The 27760-nt window shown below is 44.6% G+C and overlaps 1 protein-coding gene across 2 annotated transcripts in view; it reads left to right on the top strand.

Annotated features, from left to right (window-relative positions):
• The window catches only part of GLT1D1 (glycosyltransferase 1 domain containing 1), a 162850-nt gene that overhangs the window by 91581 nt on the left and 43509 nt on the right, over positions 1 to 27760 (top strand). For both annotated transcript variants that reach the window (XM_033956394.1, XM_033956393.1), the window contains 4 exons: positions 147 to 183; positions 13232 to 13288; positions 21609 to 21704; positions 25265 to 25314. In XM_033956394.1, the coding sequence (XP_033812285.1) occupies positions 147 to 183; positions 13232 to 13288; positions 21609 to 21704; positions 25265 to 25314 (240 nt within the window). The remainder of the gene's footprint in view (positions 1 to 146; positions 184 to 13231; positions 13289 to 21608; positions 21705 to 25264; positions 25315 to 27760) is intronic.

Genomic DNA, 27760 nt, shown 5'->3' with positions numbered 1-27760 from the left:
TAAATTATGTAATATTCACGTATTATGCTGAGGAATGCATATGACTTTGAGATTGAAGTTCTGTGTAACAGCAGCAGTTGGAATGCATTGCAGACACACTTGATAAAATTTGATTTCTTTCTCTTTATACTTCCTCCCTCCCCAAGCCTCATGCCAGGAATAAAATTCATGTTCAACCTCAAGGTAAGTGTTTTGAAATATTCTGAAAGATAAAGCAGTTGCATCTTTCACATTTTGAAAACAATTCTGTTTTCTATGTGGGGGTAGAATAGGCTGTAGCTTTATCTAGAGAAATACTTATTTTTATATCTGCAATGATGTTGGGGGTTTATCTGTCTCCTTAAATGGAAAAAAGGAGATCTTTAAATTAAAAAAAAACAACTGTGTTTAGACAGGTCCCTTCATCAAAATTAAATCCAATGTGCTTAAGAACGAGAGCTTTATGACATTAGGTTTTAACTGATAAACACCAATAAACTACCCCAATGCAAACATATTAAAATAGGTTGTTGTTTTTTTTTAAAATAAACCCTGGCAAAATACTACTTCTAATATTTTCTCACCTCTCCCTGGCTTCACTTATATCCTCCACTTGGGGTGGGGGGGGGGAGTGGGTTTTGTAATGAGTCCGAAGTTTCATAGTTATTTGATATATTGGTCATAAGAACATAAGAGTTGCCTCCGCTGGGTCAGACCAGAGGTCCATCGCGCCCAGCGGTCCGCTCTCGCGGCGGCCCATCAGGTCTATGACCTCTGAAGTGGTCTCTTTACCATCTCTATAACCTACCTCTGCTTTTATCTGTACTCCTCAATCCCCTTATCTTTTAGGAATCTATCTAAACCTTCCTTGAACCCCTGTACTGTGCTCTGGCTTATCTTAAATATACATGTTTTATTCCAACAGAAAACAAACTAGCAATAGCACTAGATATTTTTTCCCTCAAAGAATGCAAACAATTGGAGCTCCTTTTATCAAGGCGCGTTACGGGGGTTAGCGCGTCGGACTTTTCATCACGCGATAACCCCCGCGGCAACCTAAAATCCTAACGCCTCGTCAATGGAGGTGTTAGGTACTAGCGCGGCAGGCAGTTTAATGCGCGGTATTCCATGCGTTAAACCGCTACCGTGCCTTTGTAAAAGGACCCCTTAAATTTACAGTATAGAAATACCTAAGAATAGAAATGTTCCAGGCAATATTCAGTGAAATTAAAGCAGACAGGAGCGGCTCCATCGCTTGTTTGTGGCTAACCACCAATATTCAGTGGTTAGTGCCACTTAATATTCACAGTTAGCTCCTGCACTGAAGCCAAGTAACCTCTGGACATTCCAGGGAAGGGGGGGATTAGCACAGCATAAATAGCAGTCCTATCTTTAAACAGTTCAATTTATGCAGGGCTGGCTCAAGAGATTACGGCACCCCAGCCCATACCCCACACCCCAGCCAGTTCCATCCTCTCTCTTCTGTTACGCCCGATCCAGCAAAATGCAGTTTCATAGGCCAGCATCAAAGGAGGGCGGAAGAAAGTGCTGTACCTCCCTCCTCTGACGCTGGCCCATGAAGCCGCTCCCTGCCGGGACAGGGCAGCAGTGTCGGGAGAGGGAGGAGAAAAGCCACAGAATAGCTTAATTTATGGGCCAGTGACATCATGGCCCTGGGTATTTGGTGCCCTTTAGCGCCAGCGCCCTGGGCCAGTGTCTCATCTGGTCCATAGATTAAACTGGCCATGAACCTATGCAGTCAAGGGCATTTCTTTGACCTCCCAGCATTTAAAATGTTAGTTCAATCCTTGGTCTTAAATCAACTGGATTACTGCAATATAGGGCTCCTAGCCGTGCTAGGACCTTAACGTGCAGAATAGCGCATGCTAGCCGCTACCGCCTCCTTTTGAACAGGCAGTAGATTTTCGGCTAGCATGCGCTAATCCCGCAAGCGCACCTTCGTAAAAGGAGCCTATAGTGTATCTTGCAGGTATTTAAAAGAACATCTCCAGACTAAGAATTATCCAAAATTCTGCGGTCAGACTTATTTTCAGCTTAAAAAAGTTTGACCAAGTTACTCTTTTCTACCAGGATTTGCACTGGTTGCCAGTAGAGGCACGTATCATCTTTAAACTGGGCTGTATTTACTATAAAGTATCTTTAGGTCAAGACCCGCGATATTTGGCGAAATCATTTTTTTATTTCGGCACAAAGGTGCCCTCGTAAAATTCTCCCTTTTTTTTTACATTTCCACCCGTGTCGGGTTGTGGGGAGTGTGTGGTGCAGTGGTTAAAGCTACAGCCTCAGCACCCTGAGGTTGTGGGTTCAAACCCACGCTGCTCCTTGTGACCCTGGGCAAGTCACTTAATATCCTCATTGCCCCAGGTAGATTAGGTAGATTGTGAGTCCGCCAGGACAGACAGGGAAAAATGCTTGGGTACCTGAATAAATTCATGTAAACTGTTCCGAGCTCCCCTGGGAGAATGGTATAGAAAAGTGAATAAATAAAAAATAAAATAAATTTTAAAAATATCATGAGTGCACACTTTCCTTTCAAGCCGCCACTTGGGATAAGGAGTGTAAACATCTATTATTATCTTCTGCTTCTTATTTACATTTTAGGAAACAATTAAAAACGTATTTGTTCTCCAAATATTTGTGTAATTAACATCAGACTTTCAAGTTCCTTCATCCGTTTGCAGTCTTATTATTAACCTTTTGTTAACCGCATAGAACTTAAAGGTTATGCGGTCTAGAAATTGCTTTTATGTTATGTTATGAATATTGTACTTGACCACATAAGCTTTAGCGGCCATCCAACCAGATAGTCAAAACTGGTCCCCAGACATAGCCCAGCAGTGATTAGCTGAGAATACAGCCTGCGGCGGACATAAAAATGCTGACTGCTGCCGGCAGCATATTGGCTGAACTAGTTATAATTATGGGCTCCTTTTACAAAGCTGCGCTAGCGGTTTTAGAGCGCGCTTAGCGCGCGCTATATTGCCACATGCACTAGACGCTAATGCCAGCATTGAGCTGGCATTAGATCTAGCCGCGTAGCGCAGGTTTAGCACGCGCCAAAAACACTATCGCAGTTTTGTAAAAGGAGCCCTATGTGGCTGAAAAGTGCGCACAGATTTAGGAAATGATAAGAGGTAAATGAGTAGGATGTTCCCTGTCTTTTGGGGTCAGTAGTGCCACATAATCGATGTTTAGATTGAAATTTTCAGAGCTAACTGGCTAATTGCAGAGCCCACAGGTACTTTTACCTAAAGCCTAGGCTGCACAGCATTTTCTGAAAGGGGACATGCATGCGGGCTTTCCTTATAAGGTGTAACTGCCTAGGAAAATGTCTACACAGAGAGTTGCAATTGCTTTCTCTGTGGATAACTTTCCCTAAAGAAAGAAATGCAAAACTATTCTTCTTCTTGTCTTCCCTGACCCAAACCCACCTCCGAGGTAACAATGCATGCGTTGTTGATTTCCACATGTACTTTACCTGGAAAAGAGTATGCGATTCTTAGACATGTTGATTTCCCTAGGTAAATAGCTTTTGAAAATGGCCTTTTTAATCTGGATATTGTTTAAGGTGCAGAAGTCTCACTGTGTTCAGCTGAAAAGTAAAAAATGTACTCTAAGTGAGTTGTGATGGAGTCTGTTGTATAAGTGATATGAGTTTGTTCTCTGAACTTGTTTCTTGTCTATGAATCAGTATGAGCCGGGAATGCTGTGTAAGCCATGGGAGCAGCTCCTTTGTTATGTAAGCATATGGATTTGAGTGGGGGGCTGTGGTGCCAGGCATTGCATAATTGGTAAAATGGAAGGGTAATTCTATTTAATAGGACAGGTTAACCGCAAAAAGGCTATGCTATCTTTATGCGGTAATGCATAGTTGAGTGCTGGCTATGGATTACTTGGCTCTGGAAACCTGGAAATTCAATACTGGTGTCTAGATGTGGCCCAGCATTGAATTTCAGGTTTAAAGCCAGCAGCAGGCAGCAAAACGCCGATTGACACTGGCTATACATTGGGCTCTAACAATAAAATACTGTGTATATACACCAGGGGTCCTCAAATCCAGTCCTTGAGGTCCACAACTCAGTTTGGTTTTGAACATGTCCACAATGAATATGTATGAGCTCTATTTGCATTCACTGCTTCCGATGCATGCAAATATTTATATATTTATTTACCATCTATATCTAGACGGTTTCCATATAAAACATACGTAACACAAAATCAACATTACAAAAAAGCTGAGTCTTCATGACATTTCTTGCCCACTTCCATCTGTTACCTGTACAAATAGAAATCTTTCCTAATATGAAAGCAGATACAAATAGCTGTGTTTTCATAATTTTTTAAATTTCAGTCTGTCAGCACATAGGCATAATTGTCCCATTAATGCCTTCCACATTTTATCACCTGCCACACATAAAGCAACTTCTCTAGTCTCAGCATATAACAGCATAGATCTCATATGTACCGCATATACTCGAATATAAGCTGAGATTTTTGTGCCCAAAAATGGGGGTCTCCACTTGTATTTGGATCAGCGCCCCCCCCCCTCTCACCCACCCACCCTTCCTGGACCTTTTGCAGGCCTCCGCTGGGCCTGCCATAAAACCTGGTGGTCCAGCAGGAGGGATCCCTCCCATTTCCTGTCCCGGCCTACTCTAAAAACTTTCACTTCCCTACCGCCTCCCCCACATACCTTTCAATTCCCTGATGGTCCAGCAGTGGGCTGGGACAGAAGGGATCCTTCCTGTCTCCTGTCCCGACTGACTATGACCACTTTAACCTCCCTCCCATCTCCCCTATATACCTTTAAAATCCCCAGTGGTCCAGCAGTGATCTTGAGCAGGAGCAATCTTCCTGCACTCCTGCCCTGTGCAGAGCTGCTAGTGAATGACTGCTGCAAATTCTTGGGACTCACCTCAGTTTATAATCAGGTCTGTTTATATTCAAGTATATATGGTATTCATTGTAGAATTCTGAAAACTGGCAAGGTTGTGGACTTCACTTAAAGACCCTTGATATAAATATACTGTATATATGCACTTAGGTAAGAGCACTTATGCCTGCCATAGAGATTGAATAAATGTGTTTCTCTTAAGTGATGGTGATACATATGTAATTTATGGTGATGGGATAATCGCGTGCGAGACTCCAGCGTGCTGACAATTCAGTGCATGACAGAAGTGCGCCGCTGAAAGTCGCCGAAAAACTTATTTTTTAAGAGCTCTGATGGGGGCTGTGGGGGGAAACCCCCCCCCCCCACACACACACTTTAATGCATAGTGTTCGTGCTGCCGTTGGGGTGTGTGTGGAGGGTGCAACCCCCCACATTATAGACAAAATGGAACTTTTCCTGAAAAAATCAGAAACTGTTCCGTTTTCTCTATAATGTGGGGGTTGCACCCCCTCAACGGCATTGCAAACACTATGCTTTTAAGTGGGGGGGTTCCCCCCACACCCCCTGTCAGAGCTCTTAACAAATAAGTTTTTTGGCGGCGCTCTTCTGTCTTGCGCTGAATTGTCAGCGCTGGATTGTCGGTGTCTTGCGCGCCACTGACTATGAACCGTAATTTATAGTATTCTGTAAGTTACATGTGTACATATTGTCACTACAGCTAGCCTTGTTCCAGGTAAAAAGCCTAGAAACATAGCCCTGAAGCTGAAGAGAGCTGATCAGTGCAGCAACTCTACTACTAACAGGGACCAGGACTTAGATTATGCAGAGATTTCCTAAAAGCAGGAGCCCTGGGAGGATTCAGCACATGATAGGGGTAAATACACCTTCAGACCTAAGTGGAAAATATGAAAAAGGATCTGCAAAAGTTAGAGGAATGGTCTAATGCCTGGCAACTAAAATTCAATGCAAAGAAATGCAGAGTAATGCATTTGGGGATTAATAATAGGAAGGAACCGTATATGCTGGGAGGAGAGAAGCTGATATGCACGGACGGGGAGAGGGACCTTGGGGTGATAGTGTCCGAAGATCTAAAGGCGAAAAAACAGTGTGACAAGGCAGTGGCTGCTGCCAGAAGGATGCTGGGCTGTATAAAGAGAGGTGTAGTCAGTAGAAGGAAGAAGGTGTTGATGCCCCTGTACAGGTCATTGGTGAGGCCCCACTTAGAGTATTGTGTTCAGTTTTGGAGACCGTATCTGGCGAAAGACGTAAGAAGACTTGAGGTGGTCCAGAGGAGGGCGACGAAAATGATAGGAGGCTTGCGCCAGAAGACGTATGAGGAGAGACTGGAAGCCCTGAATATGTATACCCTAGAGGAAAGGAGAGACAGGGGAGATATGATTCAGACGTTCAAATACTTGAAGGGTATTAACGTAGAGCAAAATCTTTTCCAGAGAAAGGAAAATGGTAAAACCAGAGGACATAATTTGAGGTTGAGGGGTGGTAGATTTAGGGGCAATGTTAGGAAATTCTACTTTACGGAGAGGGTAGTGGATGCCTGGAATGCGCTCCCGAGAGAGGTGGTGGAGAGTAAAACTGTGACTCAGTTCAAAGAAGCGTGGGATGAACACAGAAGATTTAGAATCAGAAAATAATATTAAAGATTGAACTAGGCCAGTTACTGGGCAGACTTGCACGGTCTGTGTCTGTGTATGGCCGTTTGGTGGAGGATGGGCAGGGGAGGGCTTCAATCGCTGGGAGGGTGTAGATGGGCTGGAGTAAGTCTTAACAGAGATTTTGGCAGTTGGAACCAGTGTTCCCTCTAAGCGGGCGGGTGTTGTGAGCAAACTTTTTTCACTGTGAGCTAAAAATATCGGGCGCCAGCAAGTTATGAGCCAAATAAATATGTTGCTTTCTACCACAGAACTTCCTTACGTTTGTATGGAATCTATCCCCTTTCAACTTTAGAGAGTGCCCTCTCGTTCTCCCTGCCTTAGCTACTAAGTCTATTCCCTTCAGTACCTTGAATGTTTCTATCATGTCCCCTCTCAATCTCCTCTGCTCAAGGGAGAAGAGGCCCAGTTTCTCTAATCTTTCGCTGTACGGCAACTCCTCCAGCCCCTTAACCATTTTAGTTGCTCTTCTCTGGATCCTTTCGAGTAGTACCGTGTCCTTCTTAAAGTACCAGTGCTGGACGCAGTACTCCAGGTGAGGGCGTACCATGGCCCGGTACAGCAGCATGATAACCTTCTCTGTCTCTTCAGTCCAGCATCTGCCCCTTCCATTCACTGTCTGTCTTTCCCTGCCATCTCTCCTCCTGCCCCCCCCCCCACCCCCCAATTTGGTCTAGCATCCATCATCTTCCTTCTGTTCCCCTCATGGTCTGGCATCTCTATCCTTCCCTCCCCCCTGTGGTTTTTAGCATATCTCTCTTCTCATTTCCTCCACTCAGATCTGATCATTCTCTGCTCTCTCTTCCCTTTTCTTCTCTGGTCTTCCTTCTCTATTTTCTGCCTCCATCTAAATTAAATTCTTTCTTACTATTTAGTCCCGTTTCCCTCTTTTCACTGTGTCTACACACAGCTTGTCACCCCTTTCCCTCACCCCTCCATTATCTTACTATTTTCTTCCCCCTTTATTTATCTCCTCCTTCCATCCAGTATGTGTTCTTTCCCCACTTCCATTCAGCATCTGCTCTCCCTTCTCAACTGACATCCATCTGCCTTCTGCTCTCTCTCCCTTCTTCTCACTTCCATCATCTGTCCCCTTCTCTCTCTCTCTCATCTCCTCCATTCCATCATCTGCCCCTTCTCTCTCTCTCTCCCCCCCCCCAACTTCCATCATCTGCCCCCCTTCCCCTCACCTTTGTGGGTCACTTTCTTTCCCCTGAGGGTGGCTCATGTCACAGGGGAAGCTTTGGCCGAGCAGAACCGCTTGATTGACAGTGGAACTTACTTGATTGATGTCGATGCTGGGGCCCGTTGCCGTTTGAAGGAAAAAAAAAAGGTGGAAAAAAGGAACCTGTAAAGGCGAGAGGAAGGGAAACCTCCAGGACAGCTGCTTTTTGCCCTCCTTCAGCGGCCCAAGAGTTCAGACCAGCAGCGGCAGCTCTGTATGCTTTTAACTTCGGCACAGAGCTGCCCCTAATCAATAGTTTAGCGCGGTTTCATGAGGCAGCCTCGGGGCCTTTGATAGCCGGCCCGCTTCGATGATGCGATGTGGGCCGGCCTAGCAAAGGCCCCGAGGCTGCCTTATGAAACCGCGCTAAACTATTGATTAGGGGCAGCTCTGTGCCGAAGTTAAAAGCATACACAGCTGCCGCTGCTGGTCTGGAGGTGCGGAGACAAGGCAGGAGGCAAACGCGGTGGAAGGCAGGAGTCCCGGCGAAGGCAGGAGTCCCGGCACAGCGACTGCAACAGGAAGTTGCAAGTCAGCTGACGCCGGCCTTTCGTTGCGGCGGGGACCGAATCCTTCGTGGACCGGCAAGATTTTGTTTGCGGACCGGCGGTTGAAGAACTGTGCTCTACACTGTGTGCGCTGCGACGAGAAACTTGTGCGCTGCGAGGTAATATTTTGTGCGCGTGCGCACGTCAACGCAGCTTAGCGGGAACACTGGTTGGAACCCAAGCACAGTACCGGGTAAAGCTTTGGATTCTTGCCCAGAAATAGCTAAGAAGAAAAATTTAAAAATTTAAATTGAATCAGGTTGGGCAGACTGGATGGACCATTCGGGTCTTTATCTGCCATCATCTACTATGTTACTATGTTACTATGCACTATTAGGACACAGTCTAGGAAACGGGCACTGGCTCCTTTAGGCACACACCTGCTTAGGTTAATGGCAGAGCAAGAGAAAGCCCAGGGAGAGCTGAAGCCTGTCCCTCTCCAACGTAGGCTGGGGCATGGCACTCACAAACCAAGGCAGCATGAGCAGTGCAAACCAGAGAGAGACAGAGCTGAACCAGGAGAAGAGCCAGACCCTTGGTTAGGTGATCCAGAGGTTACACAAGGAAATGAAGTAGAGATGCTGGATTGGGAGGAATCCTTACCTGCTAATCATCTGCCATGCCTGGGACCACAGGAAGCAATGGAGATTGATATCCCACCAGTTGTTGAATAAATGAATGTGAGTTAAAGCTTTCTTTTAGGACTACTTTTTGGCTGGAGTAAAGAAGCTGATATTGCTTTGTGTTTTTTGATAAAAGAACTGTGTTTTGCTGGCTGGTTTTGTTCCCAGCAGCTTGAATCTAATTTGGAAGTTTGCAAGGGCAGTTGAAAGGGAAAGCTGTCCTGCCTGAAAAGGACTCTCTGTTGCTTTTCCAAGTTTATTTGAGAAGGAAATACCAAGGCTGTTACCACCTTCTGCCTTGGAACACTGCTGAACTGTGAGAGCACTTGTCCATGCTGTCTGCAGGATTTTGTATTGTGTTTTATTTTCTGTTTTGAAGTTACGAGCCACTGATTGCTACAGTGGGGGTTGTGGGGCAGAATCCCCATGAGATCCAAGGGATGGGATTGTGGGGCCTAAAAAGCTATTTCTTTAAAGTGGATTCAGCAATTCCCCATCCCCCCAACTTACTAGAATTGGTAGGGGAAGCCTGACTACATTTAAGCAGTCACAGTGAATTTTGTAGGGAAAAGTTTTGTGATGCAATGAACTGTGAAATACTTACCTGTTTTTGAATTTGGTTTATGACTTGCAAAATGTCAGCTGTTTGAATTCCTGGACTTACCCGAGAGGCTGCAGTGCGCAGGAACAGGGACAAGTTTGATTTTTTGTCTTTATTATGGATACTTTTGTAGTCACCTGTACGCAAAGACTGTGAGACCCTGATTTACATGGAATTGAAGAAGCCAGGCCACTGGACTATGCTAATTTTTGTTGTTACCTGTTTGTATATTGGCTGAGTACCAATTAAAGCCTACTTTATTTGAACAGTGGCTGGACTGAGGCCTTATTTTGAGAGCTTTGCCATTCTGACCATTATTTTTCCCAGTAAATAGCAAAATCCACTCAACAGGAGAAATGCACTAAACAGGAAAAGGCCTGAGAGATGGAGCCTACGCACAGTCATAGACTGGGAAATTCAGCGTAGTTTGTCAGCTCCTGGCTCCAATCATTGGCCAAAAAACCTGTGTTTATTTCCTAACTTATTTAATTAATTATTTGTTTAAAACAGTTTTAATTTATTTAATTTTTTTAGCTTTTTTGATTTTTCAATAACCTAGGTTATTGAAAAATCAAAAAAGCTAAAAAAAAATTAAAACTGTTTTAAACAAATAATTAATTAAATAAGTTAGGAAATAAACACAGGTTTTTTGGCCAATGATTGGAGCCAGGAGCTGACAAACTACGCTGAATTTCCCAGTCTATGACTGTGCGTAGGCTCCATCTCTCAGGCCTTTTCCTGTTTAGTGCATTTCTCCTGTTGAGTGGATTTTTGCTATTTACTGTTGATATTGTATTCTACACCACTCGGGGCATATATATATAATTTGACATTATTTTTCCCAGCAAGGCCTTCACCTTTTGGAGGCGCACCAAGATCATACATAGCGCTCAGCGAAGGTACCCGCCTCAGGGCCCTGTACCCGCTGCACAACAATATGTACTCTCTGCCCATGTGCATGCCTACCTGCAAATGGCATGCTATCAGTAATATGCACATAGTTACACTTTGGCATATTTTTGCATTTACACGTGTATGTGTGCACATGTGCACGTCTATCCAGTGGTTCTTCCTTCTGTTGTGACACAACAGACAGACAATATTCACTGAACACCAAAATTCACTGCTGAACTAAGCATGCCTAAATATTTAATTGTTTAATTATAAGGTTATTATGAATTTGCCTAGCCTATATCAAAAAGGGGGCATCGGAGAAATTGAAAGGGGACAGGTTTAGAACAAACGCTAGGAAGTTCTTTTTCACCCAGAGGGTGGTGGATACATGGAATGCGCTTCCGGAGGCTGTGGTAGGCAGGAGCAGTTACAGGGCTTCAAAGAAGGTTTGGATAGATTCATAGAGGACAAAGGGATTGAGGGGTACAGATAGGAGTAGAGGTAGGTTATAGAAATAGTCAGGGACCACTGCTCAGGCAATAGGCCTGATGGGCCGCCGCGGGAGCGGATCGCTGGGTGAGATGGACCTCTGGTCTGCCTCAGCGGAGGCAACTTCTTATGTTCTTAAAAAGCTGTATGCAAGGCATCAGTCCCAGATTTCTTACTGGTCAAACAACAAAACAAATATACAGTATATTCAAATTCTGGTGTTACCTCAGTGACGGCAACACAAAATCCCTCCACTGCCAGATACTGTGAAGCAGCACAAAAACCTGCAAATATGCTACTCAGAAACTACAATATATACCGAACAGAATTTATGGACAACAGACCTGCAACATGTTCAGTAGGAACTGGAGGCAGTAGTTACTAATGGGGGCAGTGGAGAATCATAAATAGGGACCCGTTTACAGGGATTTTAAGAACCTGACTTCCAAGATTGCAGGTCTTCAAAGCTTGCAAGGCAGGGATGGATGTAAAGGAAACACAGGCTCGCCAAAACCAACTCCCATCTCTTGGGGGCGCACTGGGTGAGAACTCTTTTTTCCTTAAAGGACCCACGGCAACAAGAGGGCATCCGTTGAAAATCAGGGGTGGGAAATTTCATGGCCAGCAGTGTGCCAGATTTTAAGAAAAGATGGGATTGGCATGTGGGATCTCTTCATGGAGGTAGTTAGGAGGTGGGCCATTAGTGTGGGCAGACTAGATGGGCCGTGGCCCTTTTCTGCCGTCATTTTCTATGTTAATGTTCTAATCATTTACTTGTGCAGGCCAGCGTGGAAATGTTAGTGTGTTCTTTGCAGAATTACTCCATAAGACCTTATTCTATAAACGGCACCTAAGCACGCCTAAATTGTAGATACTGCTCGGTACGGTTGTCAATCAACTACTAGATGCCATTTATAGAATTCCATGTAGTGGTGCCCAGGCGTGCTTAGGCATTGATAGGTTTTGGAGGTAGACTGTTATATTAGGCCGCTTTTACCGGGCCTAATTTACTGGCATCTAACTCGGATGTCTAGCAATGCCTAAGTCAACCACACCTATTCTCCACCCCTAACTGTGCTTATTTTTCCGGTAGGCGTCGGAAGGAACTTCAACTTAGGTATCACTAGGGGCCACGTGGATTTCCATGCCTTTTAAAAAAAAAAAAAAAAAAAAATTTTTAATTGATTATTCAATTAACTTCAATGGTGTGGGCAATTATTATGCCATTTAATCTAATTGAAGTAATTTAGGTTGGGCACCCAGTTTAGATAGGTGTTGCTTGGCGGCCTCAGGGCAGGGCACCATTTATAGAATCTGGCTAATAGTGGCTAGACTCGGGATGTGTAGGTGTCATAGAAACATAGAAATAGACGGCAGATAAGGGCCCACGGCCCATCTAGTCTGCCCACCTTAATGTCCCTCCCCTACCTTTGCCCTGTGAATAGATCCCATGTGCCGATCCCATTTGGCCTTAAAATCAGGCATGCTGCTGGCATCAATCACCTGTAGTGGAAGACTATTCCAGCGATCAACCACTCTTTCAGTGAAAAAGAATTTCCTGGTGTCACCTCGTAGTTTCCCGCCCCTGATTTTCAACGGATGCCCTCTTGTTGTCGTGGGACCCTTGAAAAAGAAGATATCTTCCTCCGCCTCGATGCGGCCCGTAAGATACTTGAACGTCTCGATCATGTCCCACCCTCTCTCTGCGCTCCTCGAGTGAGTATAGCTGTAATTTGTCAAGCCGTTTTTCGTATGGTAGATCCTTGAGTCCCGAGACCATCCGGGTGGCCATTCTTTGCACCGACTCCAGTCTCAGCACATCCTTGCGATAATGCGGCCTCCAGAATTGCACACAGTATTCCAGGTGGGGCCTCACCATGGATCTATACAATGGCATAATGACTTCCGCCTTACGACTGACGAAACCCCTTCGTATGCAGCCCATGATTTGTCTTGGACAGAGAAATGATCTGTAGCCCGTGGTTGAAAAATCTCCTTACTATATTTGAGCTAGGAGGAAGAGAGGGGGGGGGCAGGGTAAGGAGGCTAAAAATGGGCATAAACTCTGGGTAGCTGCAATAAAGTATTGTGGCATCATAGGCCCAGTAATGGCAGAATCACATAGAACTGAAAGTCCAAACTTACAAGAAGGAACTGTTAGGCAGCAGTAAACTCTGTAAGATATATTTTATGTCTGCTTCTGGTGTGATTTCTGAGTTCTCTCCTTATGGTGACTCATTTTGAAACTGATGTGCCCATTTCCTTTTTATTTTGTTTTTGGTTCTAGGAATTCAGACTACACCAAGTGCAGATTTTGATTTTAAGACATTCCTTCAAAGTGCAGGTAAAACTTAAAAGTTGTTCTCTGTGATTAAGTGACTAGAAATAGTTGAGTGTGGAAATCCGTTTCCAACAGTGGCCAACCCAGGTCCCAAGTAGTAAAAAAAAAACATTCAAAGACTCCGAATCATTCAAGATTCGGCAGTCCGATTGATTTTTGAGTTACAAAAAATGGGAACATAGAACTCCCTACTATCAAAAATTCCATTGGCTGTCCCTGGAAGCAAGAGTTTTGTTCAAATTTGCCTGTCTTTGTTTCAAATCTATTCTTGGTTCGGCCCTTATGTACTTGGCTCCTCATTTTAACTTAGATTGTTCAATCAGACCCACACACAGAGTGCATATGTTTAACCATCCAACAATAAAGGCCTGCCGTTACAAAAGATACCTGAACAGAACATTTGCTTTCCAAGCAGGTCAACTGAACGATTGGCTGGATAACATTATCACGCACTCCTCATCCTACCTAAGTTTCAGAAAATTAGTAAAAACAAACTTGTTTAACCGATTTGTAACCTAAGATCTCTTAAGCCTTACCTCTGTATTCTGCTCACTTGGATTTTGATGACTTTACATTGTGCCTATATTCGCTGACTGTCCAGCTGTTCTTTATTGTAAACCGCCTCGAACTACTAAGGCTTTGGCGGTATATAAGAATAAAATTATTATTATTATTATTAAAACAGATTTTATACTGTTTATCCTAGGAATAAGCAGTGGATTTCCCCCAAGCCATCTCAATAATGGCTTTTAGGAAATCATCCAAGCCTTTTTAAAACCCCGCTAAGCAAACTGATTTCACCACATTCTCCAGCAACAAATTCCAGAGTTTAATTACATGTTGTGTGAAAAAATATTTTCTCTGGTTTCTTTTAAATCTACTAATTAGTAGCTTCATCGCATGCCCCCTAGTCCTAGTATTTTTGGAAACAACCAATTCACATCCCTCTCTCCCCATGCACCATCTCTTCCTCTCCTCCACCCCTATAACCCTATTTACCTCTCTCCGCATGCACCTTCTCTTCCTCCCCTCCATCCTTATATCCATTACTCCCTCTCAACCCATGCACCATCTCTTTCTTTCCTCCACCCTTATATCCCTATTTCCCTCTCTCCCCATGCACCTTCTCTTTCTCCCCGCTACCCTTATTTTCCTCTTTCCCCATTCACCTTCTCTCTCTCCCCTCCATCCTTATATCCATCATTCCCTCTCTCCCTATACACCATATCTTCCTCTCCTCCACCCCTATATCCCTATTTCCCTCTCTCCCCATGCACCTTCTCTTCCTCCCCTCCATCCTTATATCCATTACTCCCTCTCTCCCCATGCACCATCTCTTTCTCCCCTCCACCCTTATTCATATTTCCCTCTCTCCCCATGCCCGCCATCCTTATAGCTGGAGTTTCCAGGAAGAAGGTGTGTAACTAGGAGTGTTTTAGTATTTTACAAAATGCCAACTGGTGGAAAAGTACATGCCATCATCTGATGGTGCATCATTTGATGGTGGTGTCTGAGCGGAACATGCACGCGCATGCACATAAATTACAGAATATTATCATTTATACATTGTCTAGCACACAACAAGGTGTGGGTATTATTTACAAACAACAACAAAAAAATCCAACAGAGTCTGCAGTACAGGAACAGCAAGCAAAAAATCAAGAAAAAAACTGTAGACAGTATGTACAAGATGCAGGCTATGTTTATTATACAGATATTTAATGCAGTTACTAATGTCACCTTTTTACAAACCAGGGGACCCGACACAGTCCGTGTTTCGGAAAACATGCCTTCCTCAGGGGTTTAAAATGACCCACAATTAAAATTGGTAATGAGCAAACGCCTGTGCATTCACAATAATCATGAACCGACAGTGCAACGCAAAAATGGATGCCGAAGCGAAACTGGGTATTATTTACACCAGCTATACGGCAAAAAAGGCTAGAGAGCAGTGCTTATCTGGTTTCAAGTAAGGGATCATTTTATGTTGCATGAATGTGGGAACCAGTACATAGACTCCAAAGTGTACTGTTGGAGGATTTCCCTAAAATTATCCCTTATACCAGTACATAATTATATATGAATAGTCTTTTCATAAGCAACTTCCAATAAACATCTTTAAACCAGCGCATAAGAAAGCCCATAAGATAACACCTGAAAAGTGGGATAGCTCATGTCTTTGTGATAGATGCAGAGGATTATAAATACAGTCAGTATTCACGTGCTCTCTCTTTCAGGTCACCCGCCCTCAGTGTATTTATTTATTTATTCATTCATTCAGTTTTCTGTTTTGTTCTCCCAGAGGAGCTCAGAACGGTTTCCTTGAATTTGTTCAGGTACTCACGTATTTTTCCCTGTCTGTCTCAGTGGGCTTTTAATCTATCTAAAGTACCTGGGGCATTGGGGACCAAGTGACTTGCATCCTGTCTTCTGCATTACAGCAGCTGTACTCAAAGTCTGTGGCCTGCACCAGGCCTTTCCCTCTGACCCGGCCCGCTCAGGAAGTTGCATCAGAAAAGGCAGGCCGAGTCATGGAGAAAGGCCTGGTGCAGGCTGCAGGCAGCCTTTGAGAATGCCTGCTGCTGTTTCTGCAGGACCAAAGACAGGATGTAAAGGTATACCAGGGGACCTGATAGCGTGAACTGCGAGATGCTAAACCATGCAGGGGGAGAAGGAGGAAGAGGGAGGAAATTAAGAGACTTGAGCATCTCCAGATTTTGGTATCTGAGGGGGTGGGGTGGGGGATCATGGAACCAATCCCCTGCGGATACACAAGGCTGATTGTAATTTCTATTCTTACTATACTTACTATTCTTTTCTATACTTAAAAAGCTTGCATAGGGTTAGGTTGCTTTCTCCCTCGGGAACAGTTTAAAGCCCAAACCACTACCCCTGTCACCACAAGGAACAGCACAGCATTCATCTGTCTAAGCCCCAGTACTATGATGGCTCGCTGGGTTATAAATGAACTGGTGACATTCAGTTGCTTTATCACATCTGTAAACGTAAGTCGTTATTCAAAACCCGTGTTCACATTTAAAATTAAGCATTGTGAGGTTATTTAATTCTCCATAAATCATGGGGCACTGGATCAGCAGAAGTCAGATTAATCAATTTCAAATGCACAGAGATTTGTCACATGCTTCCTCAGCCTCACTGCTGATCATCACCTCCTCTGTGTGTTGTATGAGCAAACAAATAACCTCCTTTTCCTTTAAAAAAAATAATTGAAAAGTGCCTGCTTTGTAGCAATGTGATTGAAGATAATGTTTCCTGTTGGAGGAATAGCCTAATGGTTAACACAATAGGCTGAGAAACACCACAGCTCCTTGTGACCCTGAGCTAGTCACTTATCCCTCCATTACCCTAGGTCAGGGGTTGGCAATCCATGGCTTTTACCATGTAACTGTGGCTATTCTCTTGCTTCAACAGGTTAGCAGCAGCGATTCCTATAGCTGCCTGCTGCTAACCCAGAAGCCTCTCCTCTGCTGCATCCTGCCCTCTGTCAGAACTTCCTGATTCTGCCCGAGTGGGATGTAACAGAAGAGAGACTTCTAGGTTAGCAGGAGGCAGCTGTAGCAATCACCATTGACCCATTGAAGCAAGAAAGAGCATACTATTTGTGAGGGGGGGGGGGGGGCGAGGAAATATGTTGCAGGAGGAATGAGAGTGGGAAGAGAGTGAGAAATGGACATAAGGGTAGAGGGGAAGTAGAGATGGTGCATGGTGAGAGAGGGAGTAATGGATATAAGGATGGAGGGGAGAGAGAGAAGGTGCATGGGGAGAGAGGGAAATAGGGATATAGGGGTGGAGGAGAGGAAGATATGGTGTATGGGGAGAGAGGGAAATAGGGATATAGGGGTGGAGGGGAGAAAGAGATGGTGCATGGGGAGAGAGTGAGTAATGGATATAAGGATGGAGGGGAGGGAGAGAAGGTTCATGGGGAGAGAGGGATGTGAATTGCTTGTTCACTCTTTCCAAAAATACTAGGACTAGGGGGCATGCGATGAAGCTACTAATTAGTAGATTTAAAAGAAACCAGAGAAAATATTTTTCACACATGTAATTAAACTCTGGATTTTGTTGCTGGAGAATGTGGTGAAATCAGTTTGCTTAGCGGGGTTTTAAAAAGGCTTGGATGATTTCCTAAAAGCCATTATTGAGATGGCTTGGGGAAAATCCACTGCTTATTCCTAGGATAAACAGTATAAAATCTGTTTTAATAATAATTTTATTCTCGACAGTGGTCCAGTCTTATTTTGATAGCTCTACATGTCTTTTTTTTCCACTCTTTGTTGATTTCCGTGTTGGATTATAGAAATGCACTTTGGTCTTGCCTCACTATTTGCTAAAACATCTACGTACCGTACAAAGCACAGTGATCAAATTGTTAGGAGGAAGCTTAAAGTATGGCCATGTTCACCACTTTATTTGCAATACCACCTTCGGCATTAGCCAATCCTACAGTGGCATTAGGCGCCATAAGACACCTATGGAGGTGTGATTCTGGTGCCAGTTTTTAGACGCCGGTAGGCACCTTGAAAATCAGTTTAAACAGCGTTTTTTAAAACGTTGTTTAAACAGCGTTTTAAAAAAATTTTATCTTGGGGGTCCTACCGGTGCCTAAAAAAAGGCGCCGTTTAGAGAATCCAAGCCTAACCGCTTATACTTGTATTTCTATACCACAACATGTAATTTACTTAAATCGTTGTAATGTAATTCTCTCGGTAATGTCCTGATCTCTTTTAACTGTAATCCGCTTAGAACCGCAAGGCACAGGCGGAATAGAAATCACAAATGTAAATGTAATGTAATTAAGTGCCACTGAACGTTAGCTAAATGGGTGATTTAACCAGCCAGGAACTGTTTCTGCCTGATTAAATGGCTTCAAATTCCGATTCCAATACATCGCTTATCCTTTCTATTTTTGAATTTTTATAGTAAACTGCCATGATAGACTGATTATAAACGTGGAAACTGGTTATATGAATATTTTTAATGTGCTTCCTTGAAAGGAGTTTCATTTGTATTCTGCTGACATTTTTGCATATTCCTATTATAAGAAAGAATAAATTGGATTGGATTTATTACATTTGATATGCTGCTTGTACGATATGTAATAAGCAGTTTACAAAACTACAAATAGAATTAAGTTAACAGCACTAACTGGTTATGTTCAGTGCTATATGTGTTGTCAGAGGGTTCCATAATATTGTCATCAGCTGGGCAGAGGAGGAGAACAGCAGCTGCAGGTAGGAGGAGGAGCTGTGCCTAGTGACTGCTCTTCTGAGCAAGCACTAGGCATGATTTCTCTCCTCTTTTAAGGGGCTACCGTATTTTCACGCAGATAACGCGCACCCGTGTATAACGCGCACACGGGTTTAGCGCGCAGAAACCACGATATGTATAAAAACTTTTGTATACCGCGCTCACGGGTATAACGTGCATGCTGCCCGACTGTCCTTTCGCCCGCCCCGACTCTCCTCTGGCCACCCCGACTCTCCTTTCGCCCGCCCCGACTCTCCTCTGGCCACCCCGACTCTCCTTTCGCCCGCCCCGACTCTCCTCTGGCCACCCCGACTCTCCGTGCGCTGTCCCGACTCTCCGTTTACCCACCCTGCCCTGCCCCCCCCCCCGGCAGGACCACTCGCACCCCCACCCCGAAGGACCGCCGACTCCCCGACAATATCGGGCCAGAAGGGAGCCCAAACCCTCCTGGCCACGGCGACCCCCTACCCCCACCCCGCACTACATTACGGGCAGGAGGGATCCCAGGCCCTCCTGCCCTCGACGCAAACCCCCCTCCCTCCAACGACCGCCCCCCCCCCCCAAGAACCTCCGACCGCCCCCTCATAAATGCTTTTATTAGAAGCTTATGGCTTGCCCACTAAATATCCTCCCTTCTGGAAGACACAGCAGAGAGTCTAATAAGAGCCCACGAGATACAAAAGTTTTTCTACATAGTTCCCACCCCGCCCGACGCCCGATTCACCCCCCCCAGCAGGACCGCTCGCACCCACACCCCGAACGACCGCTCGCACGCACTCCCACCCGCACCCGCGATCGGAGCAAGAGGGAGCCCAAGCCCTCTTGCCCGGCCGACTCCCCGACAATATCGGGCCAGGAGGGAGCCCAAACCCTCCTGGCCACGGCGACCCCCTACCCCCACCCCGCACTACATTACGGGCAGGAGGGATCCCAGGCCCTCCTGCCCTCAACGCAAACCCTCCTCCCTCCAACGACCGCCCCCCCCAAGAACCTCCGACCGCCTCCCCCAGCCGACCCGCGACCCCCCTGGCCGACCCCCACGACACCCCCCCCCCCCTTCCCCGTACCTTTGGTAGTTGGCCGGACAGACGGGAGCCCAACCCGCCTGTCCGGCAGGCAGTCAACGACGGAATGAGGCTGGATTGGCCCATCCGTCCCAAAGCTCCGCCTACTGGTGGGGCCTAAGGCGCGTGGGCCAATCAGAATAGGCCCTGGAGCCTTAGGTCCCACCTGGGGGCGCGGCCTGAGGCACATGGTCGGGTTGGGCCCATGTGCCTCAGGCCGCGCCCCCAGGTGGGACCTAAGGCTCCAGGGCCTATTCTGATTGGCCCACGCGCCTTAGGCCCCACCAGTAGGCGGAGCTTTGGGACGGATGGGCCAATCCGGCCTCATTCCGTCGTTGGCTGCCTGCCGGACAGGCGGGTTTGGCTCCCGTCTGTCCGGCCAACTACCAAAGGTACGGGGAAGGGGGGTGGGGGTGTCGTGGGGGGCGGCCAGGGGGGTCGCGGGTCGGCTGGGGGGGCGGTCGGAGGTTCTTGGGGTGGGCGGTCGTTGGAGGGAGGGGGGTTTGCGTCGAGGGCAGGAGGGCCTGGGATCCCTCCTGCCCGTAATGTAGTGCGGGGTGTGGGTAGGGGGTCGCCGTGGCCAGGAGGGTTTGGGCTACCTCCTGGCCCGATATTGTCGGGGAGTCGGCCGGGCAAGAGGGCTTGGGCTCCCTCTTGCTCCGATCGCGGGAGCGCGTGCGAGCGGTCGTTCGGGGTGGGGGTGCGAGCTGTCCTGCTGGGGGGGGTGAATCGGGCGTCGGGCGGGGTGGGAACTATGTAGAAAAACTTTTGTATACTGCGCTCACGCGTATAACGCGCGAGGGGTATGCGCGGTAGGTAAAAACGCGTATAACGCGCGCGTTATATGCGTGAAAATACGGTACTCCACACTAATAGCATGCATATGATTTGCATGTTGTTTGTTTGTGCATAACCCTGTAAAAGAAAATCGCTCCCAATACAGTATTTTTTTATCATGTGGTCAAGAGTGTTGTGCAACCTGCCCTTATATGCAAAGCTGGCACACAAATGTTAGCACCCCCCTTTGAGGACAATTTTCAAAGACATTTACCTGGGAAAATAGGCCTGTCTGAAATTTGCCCTCCTTCGCTTGTTAATAGTACGAATTTGGGCTTTCAAAGCAGGCATGCTTTTAGCTCGGTTTCCCTGGGGTTGGGCAGGGGATAGGAACAGCCCTGGATTAACCATTAAGCAAAATAAGTACTGCTTAGGGCAAAGGCGTCAAATGTTGGTCCTCGAGGGCCACAATCCAGATGAGTTTTCAGGATTTCCCCAATGAATATGCATGATATCTATTGGCATACAATGAAAGCAGTGCATGCAAATAGATCTCATGTCTATTCATTGGGGAAATCCTGAGAATCCGACTGGATTGCGACATTTGAAACCCCTGGCTTAGGACATTGAGGGAAGGGGGGGCACCACAGAGTTTTCCTGCTAACTATCATGCCCTTAACGCTTTCACTGCCATCTATCACACTCAATCTAACAAGAATTTTAATTGTTTTCTAGTCATTATAAATATATGATGTCTTGTTTCGTACAATAATGATATTTCTCAGCACTTAGTCTTAATGTCTTGTCAGTTAAGCAGTGGAAGGGGCTGACAGACATCACTGTTAGGCTGTGCTTAGGGCATCAGTTGGCTTTAATCCTCCCTGGATAGGAAAGGTGTTTAAGTTGGGAGGTGGAAACAGCACAAATACCTGTTTTTTTGTTATGGGGTTTTTTGTTTTTTTTTAAAGATACACACATTATTTCACCTCCCCCTCTGCTACTTCTACAAACCATGTGCAAAACGCACGAGCCCCTTTAGCTATTTTCAAAAAGAAGCTACCTGTTTAGCTTCTCTTTGAAAATTCATTCCAACCTAAGCCGACAACGCTATCTGGACTGTTTGAAAATGTCCCCATGTCAGCATGTATCAAATCTGAGTAAAGGGGCCATATCATCAGTAGCATCTCAAATCCTCTCTGGAACTTGTGTTACAGAAATCCCACTGAATTTAGGAAGCGTGCATCTTTTTCTGTTGATCTGTGGGCTTAGACGAGTCAAGGATCCTCTCTTCCTGGTGAATGCATTTTCAGGTGAGTGGCTTTGTTCAGATCATTTCTCTTGTCTTTTGACAGTATGCTTAGAAAGGAGGTCTTGCTCTCGTTACAGCTTCGTCATTTATCTTTTTTTTTTTTGACTGAGCAGACGGCCTTATGGCTTGGTTGGTTAGAAAGAATCGCATGTGGAAAAACTGAGCTGTTAAAAATATAATTTCTGAGTCTGAGTTCTGCATGAAAGAATGTTGATTGCATTAAACCGTAAAAGGAAGTATTTTTGATCTACAGCAGGTTGAGAGTACAGCCATTATGGTGCAGGGATGTACACAAGCAAAGACAAAACAAAATTGTTTGTTTTCAATTTTTTTTCTTTATTTTCAGGCAGCTTTTTTCAATTCATTCCAGAGATTTGTAGAACTTTATAATGCATGCAAGTTGATTATAAAAACATAAGAACATATTTTGTAGGTTAACACAAATTACATTGATTTAACATGCATTACATTGATTTAACATGCAACAAGGGGCCTGTTTACTAAAATGCCAGTAAGTTTTTGCCGTAAGTGTAAAACTTCAATTACAGTTAATGCAAAGCCTGTGCAGTGCACGCAGGGGGCATGCCCAGTGTCTACCCTACATTATCTCCGTAACACACTGCAAAGTACCAAGGCATGTAACACAGGATCGGGCACTGAGATTAAAAATGAAACAGGTGTGGCATTCCCATCCCTGAAGCACCCCTCAATTCAGTCCCCTTTTCTAATCCCTAGCCTCTCTTGATCAAGCCCCATCAGCCTGATTTTATCCATATAAGGCAGTGGTCTCCAATGCATGGCCCAAGGGTCGCATGCAGCCCCCCAAATCCTCCATTGCAGCCCTCAAACTGTTGGCTGAAATGTTCTTCAAATCCTGTAAGTACGTTAATTTCAATCTTGCCCACTTGATATACAGTAGTATCTGCAAACAATATCTTAAGTGTGGTATTCAGAATTTGTTATTGTTAACAATGCAAAATAAAATGAATTTTTAAAATGTATCCTAGAATCAATGCTAGCATAAATGTTTAATGTTTAATAACTATTCTGAACAAGCAGGTCAAGATGGTTTATAAAATCAGTAGTATGTGTAAGCTTGAAATCTTTGGGTGGCCCTCGGAGCTTTCTCATATTCATACTGAAAAAGATTGGAGACCACTGATACAAGGGCAGAAATGACATGTCTAATGAGTTGTGTTCACATAAAAGGTTCCCCCAAATAGTTCTGCAAAAACAAACGAAAAGCAAAAGGCAAAGAACCGTGGAACTGATAAGAACATAAGAATTGCCGCTGCTGGGTCAGACCAGTGGTCCATTGTGCCCAGCAGTAGAGAATGACACGGTGACAAAATTCATCACCGTTCTTGTCCCCGTGGATAACTGCGGGAAATAATCCCATGTCATTTTCTAGTGTCTGTTTCAACCTCGGTCCTTCTACACCAGCATTCTTCAAAGCAAAGCTTGCGGGTCAGTGGCTGTGCTTATGTGAGCCAAGGATAATGAAGCCATTGTGACATCACTGATGTGATTGGCTCTTAGGCACTAGTGGAATGAGGCATTATGACATCACAATATCTGCTCTGGATACCAGAGACTGTCATTCTGTAGTGTCTGTTTCAACCTCAGTCCTTCTACACCAGCATTCTTCAAAGCAAAGCTTGTGGGTCAGTGGTTGTGGCCATTCATAGTCTGATTCTTCCCTCTCTCCGTAAAGAATGACATGAAGATGGTTTCCCGCGGTTATCCTCGGGGACGGGAACGGTGATGAATTTTGTCACCGTGTCATTCTCTACCCAGCAGTCCTCTCACGCAGCGGCCCTCTGGTCATAAATGGTGCAGAGGTATTATAACACATATGGCATATTTTTTGTGTTATTGTACATTTTAATGTGACTACCTCTGCACCATTTATGAATAAATTATATTTTAAGATCATCAGTTTCACGGTTTTTTGCCTTTTGTAATGAGTTGTGCCCACCACCTGCTATGAAACCCATAACTTGTTTTGACTGTCAGACCTCATCTTTTACATCTGCTCAGAATAATAGTTTTATATCCCTTGTTCTGGCTACACCTCGCTGTCTTTAACCTCTCTCAATTGTAAATTCATTTGAGTTCTTGACTATATATTTGGATGGTGGTTGTCAAATCCATTCACCCAGTTAAGAGGTCCTTTTACTAAGGCACGCCAGCCATTTTAGCGCGTGCTAAACGCTAACGCGTCCATAGACTATAATGCACGCGTTGGCGTTTAGCGCATGCTAATATTTAGCCTATTCTTAAACGGCTAGCGCGCCTTAGTATAAGGGCCCATAAGTTTATTTATTTATTTAAAAGTTTATATACCACCAACATACTAGACAGTTTACAGAAATTAAAACATTCATAAAATCAACTACAAAATATAAAATCGTCACTTATGGTTAAGTTCTTCTGCAATAAAATCAATGACTGAAAATTGCTCTACCTCTATTTTTTCCATAAAGCACATGCTCAGGAATAAACATCCCTAGGGGCTGTAGAGAGTTTTCCGTTCTTAGGGACCAACAATTTCTTCCTTGTCCTTTGGGCTTCCAGCCCAATTAAAACCAACTCCTGCCCATGAGCCATCATTTACAACAGGGGTGTCAAAGTCCCTCCTGGAGGGCCGCAATCCAGTTGGGTTTTCAGGATTTCCCCAATGAATATGCATGAGATCTATTTGCATGCACAACTTTCATTGTATGCTAATAGATCTCATGCATAGTCATTGGGGAAATCCTGAAAACCCGACTGGATTGCGGCCCTCAAGGAGGGACTTTGACACCCCTGATTTACAAGTACCTGCGCATTCTACTCCCCTCCCCCCCCCCCAAAGTTCCAACCATCCCAGGGGCTCTAGAACTCAGTACATTTCACCTAACCAACTCCTATCAGTAGGTGTCGCACTTACACAACAGTTGGAACTCTTCTCAAAGGGACTGTTAAACACTGGCTTTGGAGCTTCCCCGGTCTCAACCAATCTGTACAGGCTTAGAAACTGGATCCAGATTTCCTGCATGGCAGGGTAGTACTGCTGAGCTGTTAGTTTTTTAAATACTTGGTGAATTATTTAGGAAATGCTTGACTTATCACTGTCATAATGACTTTATGGCGTTTTCTTGGTTTATCAGTAACGAGGATGACATTTGTTCAGTATGCCATAAAGTAAATATTGGCATTTAGGTTGATTTCATGACTCAAGTGTCCACAGGTGAAGCTACAACTTGAAAGATATCTTACCGAAAGGCAAACACCTTTCCTATTGAGCTGTCAGCATCCTTTGAAAGCACATCATTTAAAAAAATCATTCAGAAACGCAGTAAATTAACTAATCGTCTAAAATTGCAGTTCAAATTGCAGCTAGCCTATAGAAAAGCCCATACTGATTTAAATATTCCAGAATCATTAAATGCTAACAAGGAAATCCTGAAAACAAGACTCTAATGTTTTTCTTATCCCAAACTGCATTAAAAATGAACTCTTTCTTCTCCTGTATTTGAGTAAAAAAAAATAAATAATATTTTTTTAATTCTTTTTTAGAATGGCATAGGAAAGATCCCCAAGTTTACATGATTATCGTGGGACCTACAGTAAGTTTGTTTTGCTAATTTAAAAATTTTGCTGGGGGGGGGGTAAGGATTTTTCTGTTGTACGAAATAACCATTTATATGCTGTAGACGTGTATCTCTCTTTTTAAAGTTCTAAATATTGTGATCCTGGTATAAAATTCAAAATTCAGTGGAAAGAAAGAAGAAAATAGATAGGGAGGAAAAGAAAGAAATGAAATAAGAAAAATGGATGAATGATGATATTGTCTTTCTCACAGAACTCTCGACACACAGAAATATTCAAAAGTCACAATTCACAACAGGGGTCTTTTACGAAGGCACGCTAGCCGATTTAGTGCGTGCGAACTGATTTAGCGTGCGCTAAATGCTAATGTGCCCGTTATATTTTATGGGCGTGTTAGCATGTGCTAATCTTTAGTGCACGCTAAGGGCTCCTTTTATCAAGGCGCGCTACAGGGGTTAGCGCGTCGGACATTTCATCATGCACTAACCCCTGCGGCAAGCCTAAAAACTAACGTCTCGTCAATGGAGGCGTTAGCGACTAGCACGGCAGGCGGTTGAACGCCCAGTATTCCGCGCGCTAACCGCCTACCGCACCTTGATAAAAGGAGCCCTAAATTGGCTAGTGCGCCTTAGTAAAAGACCCCAAATGTAACTTCAAAGGACTTCAGCAAAGCCATGGCTGAACCCTTAGTTGCCCTGGCTCAAATATAGTATTTACTCAAGATTGTTATGATTATATTTATACTTATATATTCAATAAATATATTTAACAAAAAAAAAAAAAAAAAAAGAGTCCACTATTTAGTCCCTTTTTTAAGTATTATATTTCCGCATTTATATACTCAAAAGAATATATAAACTACTGTATAGCACTTATCTGTTTAAAGGGCCCATACAATCCATACAGCCAAATCTCTTTCTCACACACAGCAAGGTGTATATCGGACCACATTTGAAGGGGGGGGCTTGATTCAATAAAGATTATTTAGAGTGAGGGAACGTTTTCATTATATAGGGACCAAAAAAAAGATGACGCTGCAAATGAAGAGGTGACGGGTGCTTTACATATGATGAATGATCATTCAGACTGGAGCCACTTACATCACACACACAAGACCCTATGGAGCATATTTTCAAAAGAGAAAAATGTTCAAAAAGTGGCATAAAGGGGCAGATGGACGTTAACTTGCCAAACTCTTCCTATTCGCTATTTTTGAAACATGTTTTCTGGATGGATACCTATGCTTTTGATCAATAATTTGTCTAAATCACAATGGGGGGGGGGGGGGGAGACAGGTGTTAGAGGCATGGTATGGGCTCCTTAGGGCAGACTTATGATTTGGAAGTTTTTCTGCCATTATCAAACATTTTAGAATATATCCAGGGCACAAGTTAGAAGTCTGGGGCTAGACCTGTTTTAATAAAGAATTAGTGCCGTAAAGGTGCTCTAACTGACCAGATGGCCACTGGAGGGGATGTATGCATGACCCCCCCCCATACCTCCTTAGTGGTCATCAACCCCCATCCCATCCCCTAAAGCTGTCAATGAAACAGTACGTACCTGCCTGTATGACAGCTTCAGATGTTATGACTATTTCTAGTAGAGCAGGAAGCAGGTTCCTGGAGTAGCCTAGTGGGTGGTGTAGAGAATCATAGAGATGGGGACTCGGGTCCATACCCAACTCTAACCACTAGCCTCGTAGTGAAACATGAGTCTTCCAAACCCCATTCTAATCTCACTGTACCCACATGTAGGTGACACCTGCAGGTATAAGGACTATTGATGTGGTACACAGTTGTGTCCAGTAGGTTTTGGGTGGGTTTTGGAGGGCTCGCCGTCCACCATAAGGGGGTTATGATGAGATGTGTACCTGGGATCTTTTATGTGACGTTCACTGCAGTGCCCTCTGTGGTGCCCCACTGCTTTGCTGGGATGTCTTGTGTGACCAGTCTAGTACAAATACTGGTCCCTCCTACATCCCAGTGGCTTATTTTGCGCGTTTTTCATTTGGACATGGTTTTTTATTTTTCTCAAAAATGGTTCAAAAAGATAGATGCACAGAGGATAGACACCCAGAGCGCAAACACATCCGTTTTTGGCTGTTTTGAAAATGGGCATGTTTGGCACTGGATTTTTGAGCGTCTTATGCAAAACGTCTAAACTCGGTTGTAGAGGTTATATTGAAAGTGCCCCTCCACAATTCTGTATTAATGCCCCTCCTCCCAACCACATACATGCCCGCCACTACCATCACCATGAGGATCTCACAGCAATTGATTTGGCAAACTGCTACATAGAAGATCATTCCCGAGCAGGTCGTTGCTCTACAGGCCAGGTTTGGAATGGAGGTACTGCAGAGGCAGCATTCACTGATTCAAGGCATGAGAGAAGAGTCCTGTCGTTGCTCATTAATGACATCTACTGGTTGAAGCTAAGAGTACAGCTATTTAAAAACTATGGTTC

This window comes from Geotrypetes seraphini, chromosome 8 (genome assembly GCF_902459505.1).
Source record: "Geotrypetes seraphini chromosome 8, aGeoSer1.1, whole genome shotgun sequence".
Lineage (NCBI taxonomy): Eukaryota > Metazoa > Chordata > Amphibia > Gymnophiona > Dermophiidae > Geotrypetes > Geotrypetes seraphini.
The sequence above is the reverse complement of the archived record's forward strand: the minus strand, read 5'-3'. Positions and strand labels throughout refer to the sequence as shown.